A 21019-nucleotide genomic window follows, 5' to 3' on the forward strand; every position below is an offset into this window, starting at 1 on the left:
TAATAATAATAACAATGATAATAATAATGATAATAATAACAATAATTATATGCTGCACCCAGTACATACGTAGCCGAAGTACACTTACATTATACATACCAATCATCTTTAAGAACACATCATTTTTATAAAATTAATTGAACCACTGACAATTATTTATGTATCTTCTCCAAAATAATTAGATACAATATGTATGTTTAATTATGTACGCTTGAGTAGTCTGGAAGTACTAATTCATGTGATGCAAAACTAATCCAGGTGTCAAGGAAGCCTTGATCAAACAATGAAGTTATTTACTCCAATATTTTCAGTCAAATTAATTATAAATGACCTTTTTAAAAATACATGTATAATTACTTTTCAAGTTATTTTAAATACAAATTATCATCTTGTCAAGCATAGATAAACTCCAAATGAAAATGATATCAAAGTATTTCAGGCCAAACCTAATGCTTATGTGTTCCTGACATATTTTTCACAAGGACTTTCGATTTATGAGGTTTAATATTGTATACTCAGTTGTAAGCAGGTGAAATGTTTGTCAAGGTAGAAAAATAGCTTAGAATATTTTACAAAATGAGCATAGGGATCTTCATTTGAATTATTATAAGGTGTATTCCCAAATTTTGAATTGTTATCAGCATTACAAGAAATGAAATAAACTTTGTACTGATATTTTGCAGGTATGTATCTAGCTATACAATCAACAAAAAATAATCAGTATTTTTTCATTAAAAGAATCAGAAGGTTGATTACTGTTTGGGCAGCCCAATCGTGTTAAATTTTGTGTAGTTATTCTCACAAGTATTATTTCAATGTTCTTCCATCACAATCCGATACAAGTATGATTAGTTTTCATGAGACCATGCACACAAAGAAAATTAGTGAAACAATGTAATACGTAAATTATAGACGAAAACCATCAACGTAACGTTAGCATAATTGTATATACGTATATTGCTATCCTGAACCTGTAAAAGATAGGATGTTAATTATGATGGCATGCTGTAAATAAATAAAAGAAACTGAAAAAGGGTTTCTTTGATAAATATCACAAAACAATAAATTCAACCACACTTCCCCAAAGTATAGTCTAACACTTGTTATCTTTCAGTAAAGTGTTAGAAGAATGTAAATGTGAACCACCTGAAGCTGTATCTGTAGAAGTCGAACTCCCGGTCAAATTTTCGTCCGTTGTTGATACATCAGTAGAACCTGATGTCGTTACTTCCGCTGAAGATATAGGGGATCGTGTCGATCTAGATTCAGAAGTGTACGATTCACTGGTTGTTATAACAGCATTGGTGGTTCCCTCAACTGTGTTTGTTTGTGGTGAAGTAAAATCTCCTGAAGTATTAGTTGGTGATACTTCTGTCGTAGGTGGTGTCCATGAGGTACTTGAATTCTTTGTTGTCACAGAAGACGAAGTTGCCGGTTTGGCAGTGGATGGTTGGGTATTTGTAACAGAAACAGTTGTAGTTTTGTCTTGTGTAGTTGGTGACTGTGCAGTGGAATGGGTTGTATGTGCATTTGTTGATAGTGCTCCAGTGGTACTTGGATTCCTTGTAGTTGACGTTGATGTCGGTTCGGCGGTAGAAGGTTGGGTAGTGGTAACAGAAACAGTTGTCGTTTTGTCTTGTGTAGTTGGTGACCGTGTAGTGGAATGGGTTGTAGGTGCATTTGTTGATGGTGCTCCAGTGGTACTTGGATTCTTTGTAGTTGACGTTGTTGTCGGTTCGGCGGTAGAAGGTTGGGTAGTGGTAACAGAAACAGTTGTCGTTTTGTCTTGTGTAGTTGGTGACCGTGTAGTGGAATGGGTTGTAGGTGCATTTGTTGATGGTGCTCCAGTGGTACTTGGATTCTTTGTAGTTGACGTTGTTGTCGGTTCGGCGGTAGAAGGTTGGGTAGTAGTAACAGAAACAGTTGTTGTTTTGTCTTGTGTAGTTGGTGACCGTGTAGTGGAATGGGTTGTAGGTGCATTTGTTGATGGTGCTCCAGTGGTACTTGGATTTTTTGTAGTTGACGTTGTTGTTGGTTCTGCGGTAGAAGTTTTGGTAGTGGTAACAGAAACAGTTGTTGTTTTGTCTTGTGTAGTTGGTGATCGTGTAGTGGAATGGGTTGTAGGCGCATTTGTTGATGGTGCTCCAGTGGTACTTGGTTTCCTTGTATTTGACCTTGATGTCGGTTCGGCGGTAGAAGGTTGGGTAGTGGTAACAGAGACAGTTGTCGTTTTGTCTTGTGTAGTTGGTGACCGTGTAGTGGAATGGGTTGTAGGTGCATTTGTTGATGGTGCTCCAGTGGTACTTGGATTTTTTGTAGTTGACGTTGTTGTAGGTTCGGCGGTAGAAGGTTGGGTAGTAGTAACAGAGACAGTTGTTGTTTTGTCTTGTGTAGTTGGTGATCGTGTAGAGGAATGGGTTGTAGGCGCATTTGTTGATGGTGCTCCAGTGGTACTTGGTTTCCTTGTATTTGACCTTGATGTCGTTTCGGCGGTAGAAGGTTGGGTAGTGGTAACAGAGACAGTTGTTGTTTTGTCTTGTGTAGTTGGTGACCGTGTAGTGGAATGGGTTGTAGGTGCATTTGTTGATGGTGCTCCAGTGGTACTTGGATTCTTTGTAGTTGACGTTGTTGTCGGTTCGGCGGTAGAAGGTTGGGTACTGGTAACAGAGTCAGTCGTTGTTTTGTCTTGTGTAGTTGGTGACCGTGTAGTGGAATGGGTTGTAGGTGCATTTGTTGATGGTGCTCCAGTGGTACTTGGATTCTTTGTAGTTGACGTTGTTGTCGGTTCGGCGGTAGAAGGTTGGGTACTGGTAACAGAGTCAGTCGTTGTTTTGTCTTGTGTAGTTGGTGACCGTGTAGTGGAATGGGTTGTAGGCGCATTTGTTGATGGTGCTCCAGTGGTACTTGGTTTCCTTGTAGTTGACGTTGATGTCGGTTCGGCGGTAGAAGGTTGGGTAGTGGTAATAGAGACAGTTGTCGTTTTGTCTTGTGTAGTTGGTGATCGTGTAGTGGAATGGGTTGTAGGTGCATATGTTGATGGCGCTCTAGTGGTACTTGTAGTTGACGTTGTTGTCGGTTCGGCGGTAAAAGGTTGGGTAGTGGCAACAGAAACAGTTGTTGTTTTGTCCTGCGTTATTGGTGATTGTGTTGTAAAACCATCACCTAAAGTGACTTCAACTGCTGTAATAGGTTCCCAAGTTGAACTTGGGGTCTGTTTATTCTGGGAAGTCGTTGTTGTTTCTCCTGTGCTTATTAAGATTGAGGAAGATGTTGATTCATCGGGTGGCATGCTACTTGCAGGCCCTTTATAGAAGATGTATGAAAAGACATGTAAATCACTCAGTTTTAAATACAATAAAAATATAATATAAAGTGCTAATGTGTATCGATTTTTTTTAATCATTAGTTTCACTATATAGGCAAAATCTTAACGAAAATGCAAATTTTAACAAATGAACTTTTTTCAAATATACAATAATTAAAATTATAATCTCAACCAATCATCGTCAATATTATTACTTTAGTTCTAAAAAAATTATAACAGAATTTCTCCCCCCCCCAAAAAAAAGACGGGAAACATCAGAGAAGCAAGCATTACAAAAGAGCGTTACAAAAATAAGACAAATCATAATAACTTCAATGTACCATTCTGACCATGAATCCTATGTTCGAATATTAAGCAGCAACAAAGCATCGATGCAACATAAGTGCTGTTGTAAACTAAGAATATGAATATCAAAGAAAACATGTCACCTTGAAGAACAGTTAATTACCTTCGTTTTGCATGTTATTCATAATCCAATCGGTGTACTGGGATATCCTGGCATAAACTCCGGGGTAATCAGGTAGAGCACATCCATAACCCCAACTGGTAGCACCAACAAGATGCCAGCGACCATCAGCACCTTCACAGGCAAGCGGTCCTCCGCTGTCACCCTAGGTTTTTTCCCATAGAAAAACACAGTAATGAGTTAGTCCAAGCACTATAACAAGTCAAAAGATGACATTAAAAAATTTAAAAGTCTATGTAGAAAAGCAAAAACATATTAAACATATGGATATACCTGACATGAATCTATTCCACCTTCTACATATCCAGCACATATCTCTGCTTCTTCTACAATGCTGGAAACACCATACAGCTCAGAGCAAACGTCATGATGAATGAGATTGACCAAAGCTTTTTGGAGATCATCCGAAATAGATCCTGGTGAAAAAGAAAATCAACAGTTTGTACTTTGTCATTGATGTTTAGCCATAGTCTGAAAGTTGATCCAAGTAGATTGAACGTAGGTTAATCGAAGAGAACCTACCTCCGAAAGAAGAAAAACGTGCTATTTTTAGTGTTTTATACAGCTTTTCTAAACTAACTTTCCGTCACTCGGAATATCATGTCTGCCATGAAGCTAGAGTAAGGTTAATGAGCTAGAATAAGGTTAATGTATTCAGGGGCGGATCCAGCTTTTGCCAATGGGGGGGTAAAAATTATCCACATTTGCCCAGATCGGCCGCTCAAAGTTGATTTTTGTATGTTTCTTTGAAGGGGTAGTCCTAATTACAGAGCCTTTAAAGTGCCATTGACTTGACGACTTGGCGAGATACTTTATCTTGCCATGTTGTCACGGCGAGATAAGTTATCTCGCCGATGCGAAGTTATACCTAGATACAGTATCTTGACAAGTTGATTTATAAAACGTTATATGTCATCATAGCGAGATATTTTATCTTGCCAAGTCGACTTACAAACGTTACATGTCGACATGGCAAGATATGAAGTGTCCAACTTTTATATACTTTGTGTTACACAAAGTTTGTGTACAAAGTTTATGGGTGACGAAATTCATAAAAAGATTAATATTTTTCGTTCTAATTGGTCTGTTTCATTAATTTAGGGTTTGATTTAGTTGTTAAATGGTCTGTAAGGATTTCCAATGCAAAAAACAATGAAAAACAAAAGATGAAAAAACTAAGAAATACATAATAAATTCTAAAAAAGAAAAGACATACACAAGTAATTTTTTGTGGAAACCTTTGAAATTGAATAAAAAAAGATGACATCTGGAAAAAAAAGAAGGAAATTTGAAGTGGCATTGGGTGTTGAATATGCATATAATATTTTTCATGAATTAATTTACATATTCTATTCATAATAAATAAAAATAATTATTTCATATTTTTTTGTACTGGCTTGTAGTTTATGTGGTAACAATTGTGCACGCCTATGGGGATCGGACCAGCCGGTACGAGGCCGTAAATCAAAACATGGAAATAATACCTCCTTCGTACTTCTTTGTTTTCAGAGTTTCTCTCAAATTAAAATATGGTTGCCAAAATATAGGGGGAGTCGGGCCCGGCTTGGTCCCCCCCCTGGATCCGCGACTGGTATTGTGGCGAAAAAAGTGCAAGTCATGTAGATTAATAACAATATAATAATAATAATAATGAGACTTGTAAAGCGCCAAATCCACTCTGTAGAGTGCTCAAGGCGCATAAAGAGTTTAGAGTTAAATAGCAAAGTTTTTAGAAGATATTTGAAACTTTCGACAGAGGTACATTTTTTTATGTCTTCAGGAAGGCTATTCCACAAAGTGGGGCATGCAAAAGCAAATGATCTTTCCCCCCAAGTTTTTGAAACTTTCGGAATGACAAGTAAGCCAGAGGTGGATGAACGCAAAGATCTGCCTGGTCTGTAGTGATTGGTAAATGAAAGACTGTATTGTGGTGCTGATCCACGAATACTATGAAAGGCAAGTAACAAAATCTTAAAGATAATCTGTTTTTTTTTATAGGGAGCCAGTGCAGCGATATGTGAGCGTTTACTTGACAATGCGAGCGGCTGCATTCTGAAGCTTATGTAACTGAGCCTGCGGTAAATTAAACAAAAGGGTATTACAAAAATCAAGGCGGGAGGAAATCAAGGCATGTACTATCTTTTCGGTCGCGGACTTAGATAAATATTTCCGGATAAATCCTAGATTGCGAAGATGATACCGAACTGATTTCCAGATATTTGAAATTTGGGAAGACATCGTCATGTGTGAATCAAAATTTACTCCAAGATTACGGCAAGTTTGGGACAAATGAATTGTGTGGCCAGAAAATGAAAAGGAATTGACATCAATTTTGTTGAGCTGCACTTTAGAGCCAAACAAAAGAAATTCACACTTATCTAAGTTTAGTTTCAAGGAATGGGTTTGCATCCAGTCGTGAACATCAATCATACATAATTGAAGACTACGAATAGCATTATCAGCTGCTTGCTGAGTTGCATTACGAAACTTTGTGTTTAAAAATGGATCTCATCTGACACCCCAATTTCAAATTCCAAGCTACTTTCACTCCCCCCATCCCGATATCAACAAGGAATGGTTATCCTTAAAGGGGAAGTTCACCCTGAAGAAAACTTTGTTGTAAAAATAGCAGAAAAAATATTGGTGAAGGTTTGAGGAAAATCTGTTAAAGAGTAAGAAAGTTATTACAGTTCAAAATGTGAGATTTGTGACGTCATAAGCGAGCAGCTGCCCCATGTGTTATGTAATATAAAATGTATGAATTTCAAATTTTGTATGATTCCTGATGACTTAATTTTGTTTTCTTTTCATGATCGGGTGTGAAATGATTTGTCTATTGATATACAAAAGTTACAGTGAAAACCATTTTCAATTTTCTGAGAAAATAACATTTCATTTATTTTTTACCATTCGCTATGTAGGAATGCTGCTCGCATATGACGTCACAAATCAAATAATTGAAATTCTAATAACTTTTTAATTATTTGATGAATTTTTCTCAAACCTTCGGCAATATTTTTTATTATTTTTTCTGCTTTTTTTACAATAAACTTTATGTCAGGGTGAACTTCCCCTTTAAGTAAACAACCACGCACTCTCCCAGATAATCCACCTTCCCCCAAAGAGAAGTGACCTTCATAAGGCCTGGCAGAAAGAGAGAGAGAGAGAGAGCAAGAGAGAGGGTGATTTTTTAAAACTTATTGTTATTTCGGCAATTGTGGGTCATTTTGCATCGTTCAAAATTTCATGTCGATCTTCATCTAAATTCCGAATCGTTTTTAGATATGCTAATGTCCTGAAACAAATAGAATACAAATTCATTCTTCCAAGATTAATGTCAGCCAGGAAGCTCTGAAGAGTTTGTTTATACTATTACGTAACAAGGACAGCTGCAATCCCACTCCATGCTGTTCATCAGCCTGTTGTGGTGGCAGGCATCGGTGTTATCGGCTCTTATCAGCAGCAGTCACTAAATCGACCCCACCCCAGTTTAAACGCGAGAAATGCAACTTTCCCCAAAAACTGAAATTGGGGTGTCAATACCCCACTTGAGATCCCATTGACTAACACGCAGGCATTATCAGCAGTCAGATGAACCCCACCCCAGTTTAAACGAGAGCTCTCCCAAAATCTGAAATTGGGGTTTCAAATACCCCACCTGAGCTCCCATTGACACAACACGCAAGGCAATGGAGTTCCTGTGTTATAAGCTGGTGGGGTATTTTTTAAACACAGGATTCGCGTAATGTGAATCAAAAGAAATAAAAAGCTCAATACTCTAACATAAACTGTTATATTCTTTACTCTAAATATTTTATTTTTTCGACAAGTTGTAAGGGTGATCGGTTGTGTTTTAGCTCTTTTAAGAATGTATTGAAACGCTATTGTGAAATTGAAAGGGTTCTCAATCAAAAACATCATAATTTTGTTTTATCATTAGATAATAGTACGCATGTACAGTTGTTGTAAACATGTTCGCTTCATGATTTTCTGTAAATTATACTACTTTCGTGTTTGATTTTGAATAAAATCTTTCTTTTAAAAAAAAAATAAAAAGCTTACCTCCAGAATACGTAGTTCCCCATCCTGCGATCCAACAGCGTCTGTATGCCATCGTCTCGTTTTGTAGAGTAGCTAAGCAAGCAGGTCTCACATAGTCAGTGAATTCTACAGGTTCAGATAGATGAAGTAGTGCGATATCGTTTGCTATTCCATTAATATCGCCATAATTTGGATGCATGATGACGTCGTCAGCACCTCTTACCTCCTTATGCTCGTGGTTATCAGACAAATGGCGAATTCCGAGGGTGATGGTGAAATCACTGGCTACCATTCCTTCTCTGAACAAAAAATAGATTTAAATAACATAATATTTATCACCTTACTGCTGGAGTGCCAAGAAGAGTTAGATTAATCATTTTCAAATCATTATTCCTTCGTAGTGTAAATGGCTTAAAGTAGGCTACTTACGCGCAGTGGGCTGCAGTCAAGACCCATTGATTGCTGATCAGAGTACCACCACAGAAGTAACCTCCCATCCGAACAGAAGCAATCCATGGGAATTCCCCTAGATCAGCATTGACTCCTCCCACTATTCTAGAATGATAGTCATCTACAGCAGGACGGGTGCCACATATAGACTCCTCTGTGAGATCTAAAGGAGTTTGAACAGAGCAGAAGAACACACTTAATCTATAAAAGTCTGCGTACCTGAGAAACAAATGAATCATTTAGCATGTGAATGCTTCCGTCAAACAAATTATTGTGAACAAATGTTTGACCATGGTGACACACGACTGATTTCTTTTTGTCATGTCTGAATATAAACTGAAGAAAAAAATACCTACCGCCTTCTCCACCAATACAGAAAGACCCCTCAACATTATCTTCATCACTAAGTTCGTTACAGTCAATCGGCCATTCTGCATTTATTGTTGTTTGGAAGGAGTCTCGACATGCCTCTGTAACTTCCTCACAAACATATTTGCAAGGACGTTGAGCAGGACCTCCATGGGGACAGTCAGCAAAAAGCATAGCACAGAAGAGAAGCAGAAAGTCTTCATGGCATTCTTCCATGATGGTTGTTTCTTCAATCAAACTGATTGCAGTATCACGGTCTTGGGCTGTTGGGTTTGGGAAGTAAGTCCTATTGTATGACAGCACTGCTTCACATCGTGAGAAAAGGACATCACTGCATTGTGCTGTCAAGAATGCAAAATGCAAAAAAATATTAGTAAACAGAAACTTGCATATAAATAATGGAATGAATTTCTGTAACTTGTAAATTTTACATCTGATGGCTTGTTAATTTCATGATTATTCAAAATGCAACGAAATTTGACAGAACGACGACGAATTCCATTTTTTCGGAAAGAGACTTACGACATAAATCTTCATCGGAAAAGTCGGCACAGTCATTTTCACCATTGCACACATCTTTAGATCCCAAACAGCTGCCATCATTGCACATGAAATCACATTCGTTGGTAGAATTATCTGTGGAAAAGAGACAATAAAAGTTGTTACCGGCGCTGCCAGGGGTAGTCACAGTAGCCAATCGAACACAAAAAAGAGGAAAATATCAGTCCACTACCTACAGTATATCTTATGACATGAAAGTAAAACCTATACGTCTATAAGCAGAAATATTAAAAGAAAACTTAATATTATTGAAAATGGCAAATTATCTTGATAGTGCCCCTTCATTGCAATCTGTTTATAGTGCTTTAAGGTTCAATGTAAATTTGCAGTGACGAATTTCTTTATCAGTGGCTATGTTCCTTGCACACAAACACCATTGCAATAGTGGTGATGGGGATTTTTTTTAACCTGATTGCTGAGAAAACATGAATGCTAAGTAAGCAAGCAGCTAGAAGACCGACGGATTAAGTTCCTCTCCGAGGGACCTGGTAATGAGCTTTAATGCCTTACCAAAGGACACTAGCGAATATTAAAGCGAGAATCGAACCCGAGTCACCAGAATCCGAAACCCCCGCTCTACCTATTGAGCTATGGCGTCTCCTGGACGTCCAGCTACTGCATACCATGAGACTTGAAATGACATGTTTCAATGAAAACATACAAACGGTTTTCTACTTTAAGTGCCCTATTTGATATCGTATCACGTTGATTAAGGGGGTTCACTTAGGAAAATAGTCATTTCCTTGCTTCCTCACTCCCAGCCTCACTTTCTCGCATGTTGTCGGAGATGCCTTCACGGACCATATCCAACCAGGCTCGTTGTCTCTCAAGTCAAAGCCTTGCTTTACATCTGATGTTCAGGAAAATTCCAAGTTATCGTTTACAATTATCCCAAACTATTCAAAATAATGGAAAATAATATTTACCAGTTTCAAACACACTGATTTGAATAAAAAACCCGGTCCTTCTCTCTGAGTAATCAGATGTAAAGTTCAACCACATATGATTGTTATTGGAAATAACGTCATCGGGCAAAGAGTATCCAGTCAAATTAGCCAACTCAGTTGAAGGATCTTGAGAATCTAAACCGGAACCGATTCTGAGATAGTCGTAGCGATATTCAAGTTCGAAAGCGTGAAACTTGGCGACAATCCGGTAATTTGCTGGCCCAGATACGAGCCACTCCATGTTAGCGTCGTTAGGATAAGTATCCGGATAGTTAGGTGAAACGATTGTCAAGGATTCACCGTATCCAAACATGCTGATGTCTGTGCTATTGACCTCATCTGAAAAAATATAATGGGAAGACATCTGTGAGTTAATAGATATTCTTAAAGTGTATATTCTTTGTGACGAGTAAAATTATTCCAAGTATATTTTCAATTTACACATAATTTTCGATTAGGTTTTATCCATTTTTCTAATCAACAAGATTGATAGAACAGGAAAAATATCTCTTCGCATGGTCCGATAGCAAAGATATGATATTTTGTTTTTACTTATTATGTTTCGGCCTGTTCTTTTGTACTCCTTTCACATTATATTATGCCGCATGTACGAGGGTAATTTTCTTCTTTTAACATGTTCCATGAGCTACAACAAATATCTTCCTCCTTGTAGACGGTTATTTCTAGCCAAAATCCTTCGTATGAAATCAAGTAAATTTTTTTCAATTACAATAAGATAACATGAACATTTATTCATACATTAAAATGCCAAATAATTTATGGATTATGATTAATGCCACTACCTGAAATATTAAGAGCTGAGATTTCTAAAGAGAATCCCTGTCGTGTGTAGGAGCCGTCTGAAGTAAAAGTCAACCACATCTCATTGTTAACGGACAACACGTCTCCAGGTAGATCATAACCTGTTAGTCTCGCAAGCCGTGAAGTTTGATCGGTTGAATCAAGACCCGAACCGATATATAAGATATCATATCTATATTCTAGATCAAAGGAGTTAAAAATGGCCACAATCTGAGAATCGTCTGGACCAGATACAAGCCATTCCATCCTTGCATTATTTCCATAGTTGTTGGGAAAATTTGGCGAAACGATCATCACAGTCTGACCATAGTCAAACTCTTCAATGTCATCATTTTCACCACCTAGAATAGGAAAAAGATGCAGGAATTAAATGTATCAAAGAAATAACCTCATTATTTATCAGATAAAACACTAATACGTAAACGCTTTGGTCATCCTTGTAGTCCTTTCTTTTGGGAGAAAAAAAGAAAAGAATTGGATAGACACTATCACAGGTCATTTTGACGGTACATTTTCATTTGGTCCAATACCAATTCGTCCCATTGCCAACTTGTCTACAGTCATTTGGTCTACTAGTTATCAGTTCATGCAATATACACATGGTCTAATTGCTATTTCGTCCACCTACCATTTTGTCTACTAACCAGTTGATCCAATAGCCATTACTAGTTGGTCTAATTAGACAAGGTGTTTTCTTCTGGCAAAATGAATGAAATAAAACGAATATTATACCATCTGTGTATGAGATGAATAATCATAGATCAACTGGTAATTAGGCGAAGTGATGATGGGACTAAATGGTTATTGGACCAAATGGTTGTAAGACGAAATGTAGATGGGCGGAATGGCGTCAAATTAAATGAATTTAGACCATGTCGTGAGTAGACGAGTTGCAGTGGACGAATTGGAAATTTACAAGTCTGACCATAGACCCTACATTCTGACGTTCGATCAGCAGCAAAGAAATATCGCTGCAACGGAAGTGCTGTTATAAAAGAATATAAATATCTAAGAAAACATGTCACCATATCTGGAGATTATATAGTAGAACCGTTAATTACCTTCGTTTTGCATGTTGTTCATAATCCAATCGGTGTACTGGGATATCCTGGCATAAACTCCGGGGTAATCAGGTAGAGCACATCCATAACCCCAACTAGTAGCACCAACAAGATGCCAGCGACCATCAGCACCTTCACAGGCAAGCGGTCCTCCGCTGTCACCCTAAGTTTTTTAACCCATAGAATAACACAATAATGAATGAGTCCAAGCATTCTGATAAATCACAAGATGACATTCAAAAAAGTTTAAAGTCTACGTAGAAAAGCAAAACATATTAAACATATAGACATACCTGACATGAATCTATTCCACCTTCTACATATCCAGCACATATCTCTGCTTCTTCTACAATGCTGGAAACACCATACAGCTCAGAGCAAACGTCATGATGAATGAGATTGACCAAAGCTTTTTGGAGATCATCCGAAATCGATCCTGGTGAAAAAGAAAATCAACATTATTTTCAAAGCCATAGTCTGAAAGTTGATCAAAGTAGATTAAACAGAGGTTAATCAAAGAGAACCTGCCTCCAAAAGAAGGAAAACGTGCTATTTTCAGTAATATACACAGTTGTTCTTTATCTTTCTATCAGTCTTAATATTATGTCTTCCATGAAAGAGTTTGTTAATGTATGGTGGCGACAAAAGTGCAAGTAATGTACATAACCCAAAATGAAAAACTTACCTCCAGAGTACGTAGTTCCCCATCCTGCGATCCAACACCGTCTGTATGCCATCGTCTCGTTTTGTAGAGTAGCTAAGCAAGCAGGTCTTACATAGTCAGTGAATTCTACAGGTTCGGATAGATGAAGTAGTGCAATATCGTTTGCTATTCCATTAATATCGCCGTAATTTGGATGCATGATGACATTGTCAGCCCCTCTTACCTCCTTATGCTCGTGGTTATCTGACAAATGGCGAATTCCGAGGGTGATGGTGAAATCACTGGCTACCATTCCTTCTCTGAACAAAAAATAGATTTAAATAACATAATATTTATCACATTACTGCTGAAGTGCCAAGAAGAGTTAGATTAATCATTTTTTAAATCATTATTCCTTGGTAGTGTAAATGGCTTAAAGTAGGCTACTTACGCGCAGTGGGCTGCAGTCAAGACCCATTGATTGCTGATCAGAGTACCACCACAGAAGTAACCTCCCATCCGAACAGAAGCAATCCATGGGAATTCCCCTAGATCAGCATTGACTCCTCCCACTATTCTAGACTGATAGTCATCTATAGCAGGACGGGTGCCGCATATAGACTCCTCTGTGAGATCTAAAGGAGTTTGAACAGAGCGGAAGAACACACTTAATCTATAAAAGTCTGTGTACTTGAGAAACAAATGAATCATTTAGCATGTGAATGCTTCCATCAAACAAATTATTGTGAACATTGTTTGACCATGGTGACACACGACTGATTTCTTTTTGTCATGTCTGAATATAAACTGAAGAAAAAATACCTACCGCCTTCTCCACCAACACAGAAAGACCCCTCAACATTATCTTCATCACTAAGTTCGTTACAGTCAATCGGCCATTCTGCATTTATTGTTGTTTGGAAGGAGTCTTGACATGCCTCTGAAACTTCCTCACAAACATATTTGCAAGGACGTTGAGCAGGACCTCCATGGGGACAGTCAGCAAAAAGCATAGCACAGAAGAGAAGCAGAAAGTCTTCATGGCATTCTTCCATGACGGTTGTTTCTTCAATCAAACTGATTGCAGTATCACGGTCTTGGGCTGTTGGGTTTGGGAAGTAAGTCCTATTGTATGACAGCACTGCTTCACATCGTGAGAAAAGGACATCACTGCATTGTGCTGTCAAGAATGCAAAATGCAAAAAAAATATTAGTAAACAGAAACTTGCATATAAATAATGGAATGAATTTCTGTAACTTGTAAATTTTACATCTGATGGCTTGTTAATTTCATGATTATGCAAAATGCAACGAAATTTGACAGAACGACGACGAATTCCATTTTTTCGGAAAGATACTTACGACATAAATCTTCATCGGAAAAGTCGGCACAGTCATTTTCACCATTGCACACATCTTTAGATCCCAAACAGCTGCCATCATTGCACATGAAATCACATTCGTTGGTAGAATTATCTGTGGAAAAGAGACAATAAAAGTTGTTACCCGCGCTGCCAGGGGTAGTCACAGTAGCCAATCGAACACAAAAAAGAGGAAAATATCAGTCCACTACCTACAGTATATCTTATGACATGAAAGTAAAACCTATACGTCTATAAGCAGAAATATTAAAAGAAAACTTAATATTATTGAAAATGGCAAATTATCTTGATAGTGCCCCTTCATTGCAATCTGTTTATAGTGCTTTAAGGTTCAATGTAAATTTGCAGTGACGAATTTCTTTATCAGTGGCTATGTTCCTTGCACACAAACACCATTGCAATAGTGGTGATGGGGATTTTTTTTAACCTGATTGCTGAGAAAACATGAATGCTAAGTAAGCAAGCAGCTAGAAGACCGACGGATTAAGTTCCTCTCCGAGGGACCTGGTAATGAGCTTTAATGCCTTACCAAAGGACACTAGCGAATATTAAAGCGAGAATCGAACCCGAGTCACCAGAATCCGAAACCCCCGCTCTACCTATTGAGCTATGGCGTCTCCTGGACGTCCAGCTACTGCATACCATGAGACTTGAAATGACATGTTTCAATGAAAACATACAAACGGTTTTCTACTTTAAGTGCCCTATTTGATATCGTATCACGTTGATTAAGGGGGTTCACTTAGGAAAATAGTCATTTCCTTGCTTCCTCACTCCCAGCCTCACTTTCTCGCATGTTGTGGGAGATGCCTTCACAGACCATATCCATCCAGGCTTGTTGTCTCTCAAAGCCTTGCTTTACATCTGATGTTCAGGAAAATCCCAAGTTATCGTTTACAATTATCCCAAACTATTCAAAATAATGGAAAATAATACTTACCAGTTTCAAACACACTGATTTGAATAAAAAACCCGGTCCTTCTCTCTGAGTAATCAGATGTAAAGTTCAACCACATATGATTGTTATCGGAAATAACGTCATCGGGCAAAGAGTATCCAGTCAAATTAGCCAACTCAGTTGAAGGATCTTGAGAATCTAAACCGGAACCGATTCTGAGGTAGTCGTAGCGATATTCAAGTTCGAAAGCGTGAAACTTGGCGACAATCCGGTAATTTGCTGGCCCAGATACGAGCCACTCCACATTAGCGTCGTTAGGATAAGTATCCGGATAGTTAGGTGAAACGATTGTCAAGGATTCACCGTATCCAAACATGCTGATGTCTGTGCTATTGACCTCATCTGAAAAAATATAATGAGAAGACATCTGTGAGTTAATAGATATTCTTAAAGTGTATATTCTTTGTGACGAGTCACTGTTAAATTATTCCAAGTATATTTTCAATTTACACATAATTTTCGATTAGGTTTTATCCATTTTTCTAATCAACAAGATTGATAGAACAGGAAAAATATCTCTTCGCATGGTCCGATAGCAAAGATATGATATTTTGTTTTTACTTATTATGTTTTGGCCTGTTCTTTTGTACTCCTTTCACATTATATTATGCCGCATGTACGAGGTTAATTTTCTTCTTTTTACATGTTCCATGAGCTACAACAAATATCTTCCTCCTTGTAGACGGTTATTTCTAGCCAAAATCCTTCGCATGAAATCAAGTAAATTTTTTTTCAATTACAATAAGATAACATGAACATTTATTCATACATTAAAATGCCAAATAATTTATGGATTATGATTAATGCCACTACCTGAAATATTAAGAGCTGAGATTTCTAAAGAAAATCCCTGTCGTGTGTAGGAGCCGTCTGAAGTAAAAGTCAACCACATCTCATTGTTAACGGACAACACGTCTCCAGGTAGATCATAACCTGTTAGTCTCGCAAGCCGTGAAGTTTGATCGGTTGAATCAAGACCCGAACCGATATATAAGATATCATATCTATATTCTAGATCAAAGGAGTTAAAAATGGCCACAATCTGAGAATCGTCTGGACCAGATACAAGCCATTCCATCCTTGCATTATTTCCATAGTTGTTGGGAAAATTTGGCGAAACGATCATCACAGTCTGACCATAGTCAAACTCTTCAATGTCATCATTTTCACCACCTGGAATAGAAAAAAGATGCAGGAATTCAATTTGTCAAAGAAATTGCCTCATTATTTATCAGATAAAACACTAATATGTAAACGCTTTGGTCATCCTTGTAGTCCTTTCTTTTGGGAGAAGAAAAGAAAAGAATTGGATAGACACTATCGCAGGTCATTTTGACAGTACATTTTCATTTGGTCCAATACCAATTCGTCCCATTGCCAACTTGTCTACAGTCATTTGGTCTACTAGTTATCAGTTCATGCAATATACACATGGTCTAATTGCTATTTCGTCCACCTGCCATTTTGTCTACTAACCAGTTGATCCAATAGCCATTACTAGTTGGTCTAATTAGACAAGGTGTTATTTTTTGGAAAAATGAATGAAATAAAACGAATATTATACCAACTGTTTATGAGATGAATAATCAAAGATCAACTGGTAATTAGGCGAAGTGATGATGTGACTAAATGGTTACTGGACCAAATGGTTGTAAGACGAAATGTAGATGGGCGGAATGGCGTTAGATTAAATGAAGGTAGGCATGCATGCTGTGAATAGACGAATTGGAAATTTACAAGTCTGACGTTCAGCAGCAAACAAATATCGATGCAACGGAAGTGCTGTTATGAAAGAATATAAATATCTAATAAAACATGTCACCATATCTGTAAATTATATAGTAGAACCGTTAATAACCTTTGTTTTGCATGCTATTTATAATACAGTCGGTGTCACCATATCACTTTGTGTCTTTGGGTAGGAAAAAGATGCAGGAATTGAATTTATCAAAGAAATTACCTCATTATTTAACAGATAAAACACTAATACGTTAGCGATTTGGTCGTTACCAACAGACGACAAGCTGTGGTAGTTGATGGAACCAAGCCACAATGGAAAAGTGTCACTTCTGGAGTGCCGCAATTAGGCTCCGTGATCGGCCCGACTCTATTTCTATTATTCATAAATGACATCCAAGATCATATAAGGTCAAGTATGAGGCTATTTGCTGATGACCGTGTAATTTATAGAGAGATTTCCAAAAGTACGGACCATCACATTTTTCAACAGGATCTCCAGCAACTATCCAATTGGTCTTCAACCTGGTTGATGAACTTCAATGTGAAGAAGTGTGCAGTTCTATCAATAACTCGAAAACGTGTGCCTGACTTCTATGGTTACTCTCTCTGCAATGATCTTATACCAAGAGCAAGTGGTGTGTCGATCACTGCTGATTGACGTTGGAATAAGCATTGCAAAAACATCAGACAAAAATCAAGTCGTACTTTAGGACTTATCCGAAGGACTCTGTCACCATGTACCAAACAGGTGAAAGCCAGAGCCTACACTGCATTGGTCCGCCCACAATTAGAATATGCATCAGAGGCATGGAACCCACATTCAGCTACAATTGTAGCTCAATTGAATAAGTGCAAAGATCAGCTGCTCACTTTGTACAAGGTGACCACAAGACCTCAACATCTTCCTCAGCCCTTGTGACTACACTCCGATGGGATAGTCTCTATACACGCCGTCTTTTTGCTCAGTGTACCCTCTTCCATAAAATTCATCATCATCTATTTGCTGTACCTTTTCCTCCTACCATTGGTCCTGCCACATATATTTGACGACAAGATCACAGCCTTAAATATGCTATACCGAAAGCAACCACTGATGCACACAAGTTCTCTTTTTTTCTCAAAATTTGAAATCACCTACCAGGACCTGTTGTAATAGGAACAAACCCAGCTGTATTGAGAGAGGCTGCGCTGCCATTCATCCGCGAGATGCAGTCTCCTGTTGGGTCTCTTATGCTGTAAACCAAGAGGCAGTTTTTACTTGCATGGTGCATATTCACTTTTGATGTATATAAGTGAAATTTCAAATTACTTCACCATGGCACCTTGCACTGATACACAGAATGTTTTCATCCCGGGATAGCTTTGAAGCTGCTGAAAGGGATTACTCTTGAAGGTTCAAGGTCATTGCAGTCCTTTCTTTTGGGGAAAAAAAGAAAAGAATTGGACTGACACTATCGCAATTTTAAACAGATCTTGGCATGCAGTTATCCCCATTATCATGCTACAGGCTTCACAAAGGAGATTTTATTATACGGTAACACAAGCTTGATGGTCGATGGTCAATCTGACGGTATATTTTCATTTGGTCTAATAGCAATTCGTCAAATTGCCAACTTGTCTACAATCGTTTGGTGTACCAGTTCCTCAGTTCATCCAATATACACATGGTCTAATTGCTATTTCGTCGACTCACCATTTTGTCTACTAACCAGTTGGTCAAATAGCCTTTTAGTCCATTTACCAGTTGGTGTAATATAGACAGGGTGTGATTTTGGCAAAATGAATGAAATAAAGCGAATATTATGCCAACTGTTTATGAGATGAAATGATCATAGACCAACTAGTGATTAGACGAAGTGATGATTTGACTAAATGGTTATTGGACCAAATGGTTGTTAGACGAAATGTAGATGGGCGGAATGGCGTTAGATTAAATGAAGGCGTAGACCATGTTGTGAGTGGACGATATGCAGTGGAGGAATTGGCAATGTTACCATTCTGACAATAGACCCTACGTTCTGACGTTCAGCAGCAAACAAATATCAATGCAACGGAAATGCAGTTGTAAAAGAATATGAATATCGATGAAAACATGTCAATTTCAATTCTTTTGTTTTACAATTTCAATTCTTTCAATTCAATGTCCCCTTATCCGTAAATTATATAGAACCGTTAATTACCTTCGTTTTGCATGTTATTCATTATCCAGTCAGTGTACTGGGATATCCTGGCATAAACTCCGGGGTAATCAGGTAGAGCACATCCATAACCCCAACTAGTAGCACCAACAAGATGCCAGCGACCATCAGCACCTTCACAGGCAAGCGGTCCTCCGCTGTCACCCTAGGTTTTTTGCCATAGAAAAACACAATGATGAGTTAGTCCAAGCACTATAACAAGTCGAAAGATGACATTGAAAATTTTAAAAGTCTATGTAGAAAAGCAAAAACATATTAAACATATGGATATACCTGACATGAATCTATTCCACCTTCTACATATCCAGCACATATCTCTGCTTCTTCTACAATGCTGGAAACACCATACAGCTCAGAGCAAACGTCATGATGAATGAGATTGACCAAAGCTTTTTGGAGATCATCCGAAATCGACCCTGGTGAAAAAGAAAATCAACATTATTTTCAAAGCCATAGTCTGAAAGTTGATCAAAGTAGATTAAACGGAGGTTAATCAAACAGAAGCTGCCTTCGAAAGAAGGAAAATGTGCTATTTTCAGTATCATATACAGTTGTTCTTTAAGATTCAAGATTTCAAGATTCAAGAGGTTTATTTCATTTCCAAAACAAATATAAATCGAATGCAAATACAAATCAAAGTACAAATACAAAATAATTTTTAACTTAGCATAATTATATAACAAACGCTTGTATAAAAAAGCGTATATGGAAATGAGGGGATCCACTAAAAAAGCATTGCTTGTAGAGCGTGGATCCCCTATAGCTAGTTGAATAAATAATTTATATAAAGCAATTAAGACAAGACAAAGCAATAAAAATTAAGTAAATATGGAAATTCATTCGGCTGAACGAATATACAATATCATAAAAATGGGAAAGTAAAATGTGATAAATATAATAGGAAAAACTATTTTAGAGTAAGAAAGGAAATGATAGCAAAAAATGGAAATAAGGTGACAAAAATATGGGACATGTATTATCAAAGACACACACACATACAGACACGCGAACAAAGAAAACAATATAGTGACATATTAGAGGATGGAGGAGAGAGAGAGAGAAAAAAGAATTAGGCTGACCGATAGAGGGAGAGGGAGAGAGAGGGGGGGAGAACAAAATTTGAACATGGATCAACGAGAGCGCTAGCATGAAAACACAGATTTGGGATTGATACCCGGGTGATAAAGGAAAATTTAGTGTTAAATACAAGATGGATACAAGATAATCAGGACCTACAAACAAATCAACTTCGTTTGTAGGATACTAACAAAAATACCTTTAATTTTCTCTTAAAGGAGTTAATGGAGGGGGCCTGTTGAATATCATTGTGGAGAGAGCTCCAAAATTTTGGAGCTGTAAAAATGAAAGTACTTTGAGCAAAAATAGTTCTTAGCATTGATAGATGAAAGTGATCGCCATGTCTGGTAGGATATGTATGATAACTGTTATTTTGAAGAAACATATCGTGGAATACGGAGGGAATCATGTCGTTTTTATAGTTGTACATAAACTGTCCTAGTTGAAATAAATACAAGTCTTGGATTTTAAACAAATTATATTTATCTTTCTATCAGTCTTAATATTATGTCTTCCTTGAAGGAACTAGTTAATGTATGGTGGCGACGAAAGTGGAAGTCATGTAGATAATCCAAAATAAAAAGCTTACCTCCAGAGTACGTAGTTCCCCATCCTGCGATCCAACACCGTCTGTATGCCATCGTCTCGTTTTGTAGAGTAGCTAAGCAAGCAGGTCTTACATAGTCAGTGAATTCTATAGGTTCGGATAGGTGAAGAAGTGCGATATCATTTGCTATTCCATTAATAGCGCCGTAATTTGGATGCATGATGACTTCGTCAGCTCCTCTTACCTCCTTATGCTCATGGTTATCTGACAAATGGCGAATTCCGAGGGTGATGGTGAAATCACTGGCTACCATTCCATCTCTGGACAAAAAGAAATTTAAATAACAACACTATATTTATCATGTTACTGCTGAAGTACCAAGAATAGCTAAATTAATCATTTTTTTAAACATTCCTGGATAGTAAAACTGAC

At 37.6% G+C, this 21019-nt stretch overlaps 1 protein-coding gene across 1 annotated transcript in view; it reads right to left on the reverse strand.

Moving 5' to 3' along the window:
• Window positions 1–21019, reverse strand: part of LOC121423493 — a 161372-nt gene that overhangs the window by 98434 nt on the left and 41919 nt on the right. Inside the window, 20 exon segments of the mRNA XM_041618845.1 lie at window positions 1147–3303; window positions 3774–3936; window positions 4065–4207; window positions 7854–8131; window positions 8262–8445; window positions 8639–8992; window positions 9174–9287; window positions 10139–10498; window positions 10963–11322; window positions 12043–12205; window positions 12336–12478; window positions 12728–13005; window positions 13137–13320; window positions 13512–13865; window positions 14048–14161; window positions 15008–15367; window positions 15839–16198; window positions 18946–19108; window positions 19237–19379; window positions 20630–20907. Coding sequence (XP_041474779.1) covers window positions 1147–3303; window positions 3774–3936; window positions 4065–4207; window positions 7854–8131; window positions 8262–8445; window positions 8639–8992; window positions 9174–9287; window positions 10139–10498; window positions 10963–11322; window positions 12043–12205; window positions 12336–12478; window positions 12728–13005; window positions 13137–13320; window positions 13512–13865; window positions 14048–14161; window positions 15008–15367; window positions 15839–16198; window positions 18946–19108; window positions 19237–19379; window positions 20630–20907 — 6653 coding nt within the window.

This window comes from Lytechinus variegatus, chromosome 1 (genome assembly GCF_018143015.1).
Source record: "Lytechinus variegatus isolate NC3 chromosome 1, Lvar_3.0, whole genome shotgun sequence".
NCBI lineage: Eukaryota > Metazoa > Echinodermata > Echinoidea > Temnopleuroida > Toxopneustidae > Lytechinus > Lytechinus variegatus.